We start from the raw sequence: 11338 nt of genomic DNA, 5'->3' as shown, positions 1-11338 counted from the left end.
CCTTCCTGCTCCTCTGATGCTGCTTGGCCTGCTGTGTTCATCCAGCTCTACACCTTGTTATCTCGGATTCTCCAGCGTCGGCAGTTCCTACTATCTCTGTAATAATTGGAAGATTTCTCCTGTTTGCGAGCCAGTGAAGAGAGGTCAGAAGTTGGAAATTGTCACTGAGAGTGAGGAAAGGTTTAGAGAAATTGTTTTCCTCCTGATTACTGGGACACGTAATGTTCAGGCAGGGACCATTTCAACTATCAAGGGATAATTAATAATTATTTCAAGCATAACAGCCAATTTGTGCAGAGAAATGTATGAGGTTACAGGAAGAGAACTGGGCAGTGGGATTAGTTTGGGATTGATGTAGAGTCATGGGAGAAAGCTGGGCTCTGCAATAGTGTTGGGCTTGATACAGGGCTGTGGGAAGTGAAGTTGGAAGTCCATGGCTGTAGGTTTTACAATATCAGTTGTGAAGGATTGAATCTATTTGATTTGGCTGAAATTGGAAATGGTACTTCAGCTTGTTGCTGTGACTGATTGATCCATTGATTGGCATTCTGTTTGTGCAAAGAAGGCAAATAAGAAACATTTTCCAAAGAACTGAATGCTAAACAGTGTTCTTACTGTCTTTCCGATTCTAATGCAGTCCCCCCCAGTCTCAAAAAAGGAAGTCTCTGCAAATGAAGAGTTAGTCTGTCTCATGTAACAACGAGATCTTGCTGCATCAGACGTTATCACTGCTGACTTGGAATAATCACCACGCTGAGGTACTTACTGCAGAGCAATCGCATTTCCTGTAATCACACACGTGAAAGAGATATTTGTTTTTCACCACAAAATGTAACTTCGGAATTCAAGAAGGCACAATGTGAAAGACTAGGCAGTTTCAGTGGTCTCCCTGACTTTTGAGGTAATATTTGATGCTGTGTCAATTTAAAAGTTCGGAAACCAAAGCACTTAATAGGCGAAATGTGAATGGAAACTCTTCAGGTTCATTTCCCTGTTGCCTGTGAGTTCAAAAAAAAGCACACTATTTATTCCCTGAGCAGGAAAGCTACATAATTGGGTCAGAGTGCAAGGTCTTACAAATTGTACTGATCAATCTCATTCCCTTCCCCTATGTGGGTTCAGCCAGGTGCTCCGATCTCCTCCCACGTTCCAAAGATGTGCAAGTTAGGTGGATTGGCCATGCTAAATTACCCATAGTGTTCGGGGATGTGTAGGTTAACCATGGGAAATGCAGGCTTATGGGGAAAGGATGGGGATGGGTCTGGGTGGGATGCTCTTTGGAGGCTTGGCATGGACTTGTTGGACCAAATGGCCTGTTTCCACACTGTAGGGATTCTATGCTATGTGGCAGGCTTAAGCATCCTGACCTCAGGGCGGTACGCTGGGTTGACAGCCAAAGGAACGAGTGGGTGCTGTTGCAAAAACCCAGCTCCTGGTTTCCATTTACAACCAACAGACTTCTCTCTCCCTTCCTCCATTGAGCATCCCCGGTATCTGGACACCCTCATCAGTTTAGTTGGAACAGAATGACAAAAATACTGTTGGGCAGAATGGGTACTGCCTGCACATACAAAGAACTGATGATCATCTCAGTGATGAGGTGGAACTTACATTTGATATGTAGCTGAAACCGTTAGATTACTTTGGAGCCAAGAACTAGGAAGAGGTGATGGCCTAGTGGTGTTATTGCTGGTCTGTTTATTCAGTGACCCAGTTAACGCTCTGGGGACCCAGGTTTGAATCCCACCACGGCAGATGGTAGAATGTGAATTCAATAAATATCTGGAATCAAGAGTCTAATGATGACCATGAATCCATTGTTGATTTTTGGGAAAAACCCATCTGGTTCACTAATATCCTTTAGGGAAAGAAACTGCCATCCTTACCTGGTCTGGCCTACATGTGACTCCAGACCCACAGCAACGTGGATTACTCTTAATTGCCCTCTGGGCAATTAGGGATGGGCAATAAATGCTGTCCTAGCCAGCCGTGCCCTCATCCTGTGAATGAATAAAAAAAACTCATTCAGTGCTCAGTGATCTTCTACATAAAATCAGCTGATTTGAGATGATATTCTTTCATTGGTGATTTGTCCTTGCTGCAGTCAGACTCTGCCAGGAGAGCAGTGAGATCTGTCTCTTACCCCTTCTGCTTTTTACCCATTCCAGATGCAATGTGAATTGAAAGAACTTCCCACTGGACAGGTAGAAAACAGTGAAATGGATGGAGAGATCCTGGAGGTGAAGGATCTGGTGCAAGGTGATAAGGGGCAGCAGAACTTTCTCATCGATCTGTACAAGTTTATGAAGGAGAGGGGCACTCCCATTGAGAGAATCCCACACCTGGGCTTTAAACAAGGTGAGTTTCATCATCATCCTTAAAGCTGAGATTTGGAGATGCTGCTTATTGATTTAGATGCTGTAAAGAAAGGACAGTGTGCAGACTCTGCACTTGATAAACAATGCTTTCATCACAAACCCAATGAAGTCAAAGACTTGTGTACATTTCGTACCATTCTTATTTTCAGGTAAGCATTCATAGCCAAGGAAGTACTTTTGGAATGTAATCACTATTCTAATATAAGAAACACATCAGTCTACTTGTGCATGACTAAATCCCACTAAAAGAAAATCTGATAGCACCAGGATGAGTAAACCCTAGAATATGAAGAAAAGTCCAGTGCGCTTTGTTGAATGGTTTTTCGGGATCTTTGACTCCTACTCTCGAGGGAAGACATGGCCTCATTTCAAAGCCTTCTCCAAAAGAAGGCTCCTACCCTCCCCTCAGTGTCATGCAGGGAGTGTAGGCCTTGACTATGGCCACATGTCTCTGAAGAAAGGTTTTGATCCCACATCTGTTTGACTCAGAAGAAAGACTGATTTCCAGGGGAATGTTCCAGGTTTAGCCGACATAGATTTGAAGAGCAGAGTAGGAAGGACAGGGAATTCTCCTGATTTGAGAGATTCAGTCTGACTGTCAGTCTGTCTGGAATCTTTCAGCTGTGCCACGTTTTACATGGACTATACTAGGTTGACCATGAACTGGCTGTAACTTGTCCAAGCTTTGCACTTTACCTGATTGTATTGGATATGATTTTAAATCTCACTAACATTATGAATCTTTTTCTCCCCTCAGTTAACCTGTTGACACTCTACAAGGCAGTTGAGAAGCTGGGTGGTTACGAAGCGGTGAGTAATTTTTATATTCAGCACTGATCTAAAGGTTTTCCTCCCTGGAGAAAGATGAGGACATTGCCCATCTTCAATTCTATCAAGTTATTCACTGCTGGTTTTGTTGACCTATTGGATAGTTAATGTGATCAATATTCGTCGGATCTTGAATTTCATTGTCCTGAAAGGGTTTAGTGAGAAAATCCGTGTTGAGTTGATCCCAAAACTGCGATGATTTGAGGTGGATCCCTGCTTTCCTTCACTCCACTGTTAACAATTATGCATTCAGAGGCCTTGGCCCAATACTCTGAAGCTCTGTTCTTAAATATCTCCACATCACTATGTCTCTCTCCAATCTTAAGATGCTTTGGTCAAGCTTTTGGTCACCTGACCTCATGTTGATTTATGTGGCTTAGTGCTAAATGTGTGAATGCAAGTACTTGTTGTTGGTTGAGCTCTAATGGCACAGCGAGCAGTGTCCAGCATGGGGTTCCATCCCCGTTCTGGTTGAAGTGGATTTGGAACCTCCTTCCTTGTCCTATCAACTTGTGGTCAAGGTCGCAGAGATGTCAGAATTGCCTCTGGGAAGAGAGTGAAGAAGAATTAACTCGTTGTTAACTGGTTAGATTGAATTTTGACCTTGCTATGGTGGCTTAATCAGGTAGCGTGACCTGCAGCTTTCTTGTTGAAGTATAAACTTCCTGGATTAGAGACGTTATGTTTAACAGCAAATATAAACAACTGAAGCAAGTGGAAGGAGGATTTGGAAATTAGTTCCTCCAGTTGGAAGTGAAAAAATAATTAAGGCAATCTATTAGACCCTAATGCATCTAACTTGAAAATAATTTCGACACAATAGTTTTTGAGTTTATGTGTCAATGCCATTCACGTGGTATGCATCTTCTTAATTCATTGCTTGAAATAAAATGCCAGGAAACAAAGGCAAGTTATGATCACCAAGGGGCAGAGAGGATTTCTTCAGATCTTTCTGTTTTATCTTTCCCCTCTCTCAGATGATCAGTTTTAAAGGGGAGGGAAGGGTGCAATGAAGAGTCCAGGATTGATGTTCCATAATGCTTGATAGACCAGCTAGTCTTTTCTTGACTCCCTCAATTCTTTGTATCTTCGGGGCATTTTCAAGAGCCGAAGGCAAAGTTACTTCAGAGACACCTATCTGAGGCCCTTTCATGTTGACCTTTCTTGCCTCCCTCTGTCTTAATATTACCAGTCCTCCAGGAAGATAAACCTCCGCAACATTGCTGGGAGGGAAAAACAAAACCCTCTTGTCTTTTTGTTTTGATGTGAATTACACAATTGTTACACAAGGAGACCATTCAACCCACTTTTAATTTTAGTTATAAAGATGTTGGGGAAGGGAAGAAGGGCAATTGGATGGACTGTTAAGAATCATCCAATTTGGTAGGGAGAGTCTCCATTTCTAATTGCTGTGGAAATCTCCAGACACATGTGTCAGGCATGGGGATGGCCACTTAGTCATGTGAAAACCCTCCTGGAATATGTTCATCCAGAATTGGCAACCCCAATCTGTGTAACAACATATTGGAAAAAATGTTCTGAGCTCTTTGAATAAAAGATTGACGTGAGGAGTTTCAGTGCTGCCCTCTCTCTCCTGGGATTGAGTTCCCATCCAACAAAAACATGGGCCATAAATGCCTGCTTTCTTGATTGGTTGGCACGTTCCTCTCAATAACCTGGAACTTGGTGGATTCCAAGAAGAGTTTGAACCCTGGCCTTTCACCTCTAGGTCCTGGGTACATTTCCATGCTTCGGTTCCCTGGATTCTTCAGCTTAGAATTACCAAGAATTACTGAGTCCAAAGCATATTGTAAGCAATATGTTATTTTCTTGAAGCAACAGGCTTGAAAATGGGATCGCTTGCTCTAGAACTGGCAGCAATTAGCTCCGACTGCCTGTTGGCAATGGCAGCCCTCACAAGAATCCAACTCATTATAAATCAGATTCAGATTTGGCAGGGCTGAGTCTTCTCTCCATTAGGACTGTTCAGGTTTGAGGGATAGAAAAGCAGTGGAGTTTCACTTCATCAGGATTTCACAGCCCCTGTCTCATGGTCAGCCAAAGACCCTACTGCTGGGGAGCAAGATACAGTCTTGATGCTCTCAATCGAACCAATGTACAATTACAAGAGGAACACACAAGGTGATCTCTGGGGTTTGTGTCTTTCAGAGGAGCTGAAGGGTGTTCTTCAGATCCAAGGCTGTCAACCTGTTGGCCTCTACTCCTGTTTATGTGTCTGGTTCCCTGTGCACAGCGTGGATTGAACAGGCACCCATTCAGTATCTGAAAGAGAGCTCTGGGTCCCAGATAAATTCACAAAGTCTGTAAATCTCTGCACCTCGGTGACAGTTTGCAGCTAAGTCATCTTTTGAGCTACATGTAGGCAGCTGGGGACAATGTCACCACTATCTCCTGGTTTTTCCCTCCCTCGGCAGGTGATCACTGTAAGATTTGCAGAAAAAGCATAATTTGTGGCAGTTGCACCATCTGCATGGAACTAAAGAACTAAAATAAGAAACTGCTGTTGCTAGCACTTTTGGAGATTTGGAGTTCAGCATCAGGCTGCAACTTGCTCTCTCTTTCTCACTGAGGCTGTTGCTCTGTCTTATATTGTCTTGCTGACTCTTTCTCTCTCCCTGAGATAACACTGACTGTGTGTGTTCTTTACACAGATGCATCTTTGTGGTACTGGCGTGAATAGTGAGGGTAATATTTTGTACTTCTTGCTTGGAATAGCAATGGTTCTAGAACAGGTACAGCAGGGGGTTAAACTCAGTTCCCTTGATATCCACTTGGTGATCATTGCTCAAACAATGCTCCATTATAAAATATTGCTTAATACCTCCTTTAAATGGTGTCAAGATTTCTTGTCTTCTTTGCATTGTGAAGGGGAAGATAAGGTTTGGATGCTGTAGACAGTCTGATCCATACTTTTCCTCACTGATTTACATCAAAAAAAAATTTCCTGACTGAGTCATCAGGTGTCCAAGTGATTCAGAGGTCTTTGAGGCTGCAGGGCTGTCTGAAGGGGACAGCTATAGACAGAAACAGAGATACCTCAATCACTAATGAAGAGGCTGGATAACTCGGTGTGTATTGGCCATTCAGGTGATGTTTGTTTGCAGCACAAGTGTCCATTGCCAGTGACAGACAGTGGGCGCTGAGGATCCTGTTCAAAATCTCAGCATCTGTTCTTCTGATGACCAGTTCATCACAAACAAGGTTCTGCCACCTCTCAGATGTCTAGTCACTGAGGGCTTCCCCCGGGAAGATAAGTTAGGTATTAAATTTAGAGTTCATACAAAAGAGCTTTGGTCAATCTAGTCTTCCAAACCTTTGTAATCCCTATGTACTTTGCTAATCACCCTGTACCGTATTTGTTGACTTGAATCTGTTGCAGTGTTTCGTTAAACCTGTTGAGGTTCTTCGTTTCGTCCCAGTATCACTGATATGTTCAATGCAGTCACAGCCTTTCAGTGCAAAAACTTCCTTCTTCACTTGTTATTGTTTATCTTGGTCCTTAATTCCTAAAACCTGTACATGGCAATGCAATTTTCATTGATTCAATTGATTTAAACTTTTCATAATTTCAAACAGCAAATATTAGACATTTGTTCTCTTGTTTTTAGAAACAAGCTGCTGTTTAAAGTTCAATTCTCAACTGCACCTCTCCAGTCCAAACCAAAAAAAGGGGAAAAATAAAAGAAAACTAGTGATGGTCTCTAAAGCCTTTTTGTGGGAAAGGACTCTGCCTTATCAAATAGCGCAGTCAGCATTGCTTGCACAGCTCCCGATATCAGGACTGATACAATTTGAAGACGGCCTCTCTAGACTGAAGCCTGCTCCCCTACAGAGGGACAAATTATTTGTTCTATCAACTGATTCTGTCCTTGGAGTGTCTAAATTGCAGAACATTTATGACAGTACCCATGGTGCATGATGAGGTTCCAGGAGAAGACTGGCATTCCAGATAACTGAATGTGACAAAAGCTGAAGGATGCAAACGTAGATCTGATGCTAAAAGCTGGTATAACAATATAGAACTGATGGGAAGCTGAAATGAATTGGATACTACAAAGCAAAGGAATCTTCACGAGTATGGATGGTGGAGTTTAAGCTACTGGGAGTCATCGAGGGGAAGCAACCCTGATGTCTACTGGTAGAGTTCTGAATGTTGACAGCTCATTGTTGTCAGGCAAGTGGGGGACTTCCCATTCAAACAGTCAGATCTTGAATTGAAAGTGTTACTGAGAAATAGTGACTGCAGATGGGCAATGTAACAGGAAGTGCGCATGTATAGAAGTTTGATAAAAATAGACAGTTAAGGTTTCTTGCTAAAATATTAGACAGAGAGAATCTGTATCAGTGCGGTCAACCTTCCACCACCAATATTGCCATCATGAATTTCCCGCTTTTGGTTGACTTTCCGCAAATTAGTTTGTTTATCTAGAGTACAAGAGATACACAATTCTGTGATATCCAAGTTTCTGTATGAAACACTCTAACCTTTGCCTTTTTTCCAATTACATAGTCACTATTCAAGAAGTTGTTTGAAGACTGTCTTGATAATGATAGATTATGGCAGTTTAGTTGGTAGGTTCAAAGGGATGTGCTTTGACTGAAAATGTTTGTTAACAGGATATCATGATCCTAGCTGATTGTAATACTGGACAAGTCAGATCCCAAAGTGCAACTTGGCTTGACAGACCATAAATTTTAATTTTTTTTTTACTATGGAAGTCAGTCACTGAACATATTCACAAGAGTCTGCAAATTTACTTTCAGCAAAAAAACTTAAATGTGTGTGACACAAAAACACCTATATTACGCTATACAAGAACTATGGGAACAATCTCCTGCAAACATCAGAAAGAATCCCTTTTACGCCAGCAATGACCTCACAGATACTGAAACCACTCAAGCTTCTTGTTCAGCCAGTACTTCTGTAATTATTTGCCTTTCAGCAAATTTCTCATTCACTCATCACAATTTTCTTCAGTTACTGTGTACCTTTAAAACAGCTACTGTATTAATACTTAACACGAACTCACATAAGTGATGTTTTCAACAGTCTCTTATGGTGTTTTCCTCCTTCTGATACCTCCACAGTCTTCTGTTCCTGGAGATTTCTAGATTTCTAACTAACTCAGGACTGCTTGGAGACTGCACCTCTGCTTCTCTCCTACAGACTGAACCCCTGTCTCTATCTCTGTCTCGACCTCTCTCTCTCTGGAGGTGATTAAAACTCAAGTTAGCAAACACCTTAGCAATTCTGTCCCAGGTGATTGGATATATTGCTGCAATCACATGACTTATTGTAAATACTGTCTGAAGTAAATGTTCAAAATGACTAAAACGGTCAGATTTTCACAGAAATTAAAACTGAAATCCATTTTTCCTCCAGCATGTAACTCATGGTTGTCAAATAATGATAAGAATTATATATTATGGAACTTCATAACAAAGTCCACCATTGTTGTACTCTGCAACTACCAGGATGGCAGAGGTTAACTGAATGAATCTTTGTCTATGGAGTTTCAAGTGATTCCCATTCTAATCCCATTTCAGATTAAATTAATTCTGTAAAACATGCCCTCCACCTGAAGAGTTTTATTGGTTCTAGAGATTTGCATGATAATCTGAGGGCAGCGTTTATTATCTAGCTGAGCTGAGCCTAAGTGGTGAAGAGCACCCCCTATTGTACGGGGCTGCCAGAAAGACTTGTATCACTTCAGCACATTTCATGACTGTATGAACTTTGTAAAACACTTTCCACTGAATGAATGCTCTTATGAACTGGTGTAAGGTGGAACGTGGCATGGAGTGGTCATGGAACCTTTTATATTTACCTGCAGGGGTAAAAAAAGATTTTGGATTAACATCACGTCCTCTCAGTTTTGCATTAAAATTGTTGACCTGAATTATACATTCAGGCCTCTCAGGTGGAACGTGAACCCACGGATTCAGAAATGATAGGGTGTTATCCATTAGATTGCAGCTGAAACTTGAATGACATGTAGGGAAAGGGACTGGGGAGGAGAAAATCCCTTCCATAACAAAATGGGCATTGGTTCTGACAGCAATCCACCAGCTTTATAGGCTACTGTTTATTATCAACTTGGAGTTCTGGTGTTTGAATTTGCAGGCTGAGAGGTGCTGCTCCTGTACCATAACCACTGGCCAACTACCTGTACGGTTTGTCGTTGCAGGTTACAACCAGTCGCCTCTGGAAGAACATCTATGACGAGCTGGGTGGAAACCCTGGGAGTACTAGTGCTGCCACATGTACCCGCCGGCACTATGAGAGGTAGGTGGCACTAGCTCTTGTTATGGGTGGCACTTGAAGGTCTCAGCTTTTATGGAGTCATACAGCACAGAAACAGACCCTTCGGTCCAACTCGTCCATACTGACCAGGTTTCCCAAACTAAACTAGTCCCATTTGTCTGTATTTGGCCCAGAACCCTCTAAACCTTTCGTATTTATGTACCTGTCCAAATGCGTTTTAAATGTTGTAACTGTACCTGCACCTACCACTTCCTCTGGCAGTTCAATCCTCACATGAACCACCTTCCGTAAAAACGTTGTCCCTCAGGTCCCTTTTGAATGATAGTAATGGAAATTTAGATGAACACCCATTCCTTACTAATGTGGTTACACTGTCCTTTCCATCTATAATACTGAAAGTTCACAGCATTCCTATACAATCCCAGAACTGAAAATGATCGAATCCAAGACACAATACCAGCATCAAGAAACCAATCAAATTTCTAAAGGCAGATCAATTTGGATTGGTGGTACAGTTAGGACAGTGTTGAGGGAGCTTTACTCTTCTATCTAACACCATGGCATCCCTGTCCTGGGACTGTTTGATGGGGACAATGTAGAGGGATCTTTACTCTGTATCTAATCTGGTACTGTCCATGTTCTGGGAGTGTTTGATGGGGACATGTGTAGAGGGAACTTGGCTCTGTATTTAACCCAGCGCTGTTCCTGCCCTGGGATTGTTTGATGGGGACAGTGTAGAGGGAGATTTATATTTATACAGAATGGTTTTGATACAAAGCCCTCCCTACACTGCTCCATCACTGAAGGTACAGTTACATAGCATTTCATCATTCCTCCCATTCTATCTTGAATGCTTTGACAGCCATTCAGTTAGCTATTTCATTCGGGCTTGGAAACCTGGCTACCCAGTGAAATGTCATACTCTAAGTGAACAAATGATGAATCTGATTTTTATTTCTGGTGCTTGATGCAGCAAGCCAAGACACTAGGGGAATTCTCCTGATGTGAAATAACTCTAAAGAGGCTGGTATCCCATCACCAAGTCACCCTTTTATTTACGCGTGCATTGTACTTGACAGTGATCCAGCTCCCTCAGAGCCAGCTCTCAGAGTGAACAGTACCCCTGATCCTCCTGTTTCTATCTGTCAGCCAGGGCTCCCTGACTGGACCAGGTTAACAGCCCCAGTCAGGGAACTCACACTGTATGAGGTCAACCTGGCTGACTCATTAGAATAGAACAGAATATAGAAGAAGAGAATATCCTTTATTGTCACGTGTAGTCCAGTACAGAATTACAGGATTACAGCGAAAAAGTTTACAATGGCGGCCTCTAATGGCACCATCTGAGGAGGAATTCCTTGGTACAAATCTTGGATACAGAAGAGCAGCACGAGAAGTAACCCAGCTCCTGGTGCAGTGTGAGGGGAAGCAAGCACCTGAGCACCGCAAGAGGTAACCCAGGTCCTGCAGCAGCACATGGGGAAGTTCCTAAAAAAAGCTATTAATAAGATAGTTATGACATAGTTAAAGGATTGACATTACAGTCCGTTGACTAAGCCAGCTCGGTTCGTGGCCTGACCAGCTGCACCAGGATCCAGTCCAACAACTGTCCCACTCCGCTCCAAGCCTCCAGTCCACTCCTTACCGGCACTCAGCTGCACCAAGGTAAGGTGCGCTGCTCCAGGACTCACTTCCCCCTCGCCCTGCACCGGGACTCACTTTCCCCTCGCCCTGCACCGGGACTCGCTCCCCCCTACTCGCTTCCCCTCATGCTGCTTCAGGACCCAAGTTACCTCTCGCCCTGCACTGGGACTCGCTTCCCCCTCGCCCTGCACCGGGACTCGCT

General features: G+C 42.9%; 1 protein-coding gene across 2 annotated transcripts in view; it reads left to right on the top strand.

The window, feature by feature from the left end:
* Window positions 1-11338, top strand: part of LOC109912395 (AT-rich interactive domain-containing protein 5B-like) — a 26037-nt gene that overhangs the window by 8329 nt on the left and 6370 nt on the right. Inside the window, exons 2-5 of one of the 2 annotated variants that reach the window (XM_048618677.1) lie at window positions 638-758; window positions 2169-2358; window positions 3136-3188; window positions 9416-9513. In XM_048618677.1, coding sequence (XP_048474634.1) covers window positions 2169-2358; window positions 3136-3188; window positions 9416-9513 — 341 coding nt within the window. In that variant the 5' untranslated portion in view covers window positions 638-758. The remainder of the gene's footprint in view (window positions 1-637; window positions 759-2168; window positions 2359-3135; window positions 3189-9415; window positions 9514-11338) is intronic. The other variant, XM_020511820.2, reaches the window with a different exon arrangement.

This window comes from Rhincodon typus, chromosome 40 (genome assembly GCF_021869965.1).
Source record: "Rhincodon typus isolate 14 chromosome 40, sRhiTyp1.1, whole genome shotgun sequence".
NCBI classification, from domain to species: Eukaryota; Metazoa; Chordata; class Chondrichthyes; order Orectolobiformes; family Rhincodontidae; genus Rhincodon; species Rhincodon typus.
The sequence above is the reverse complement of the archived record's forward strand: the minus strand, read 5'-3'. Positions and strand labels throughout refer to the sequence as shown.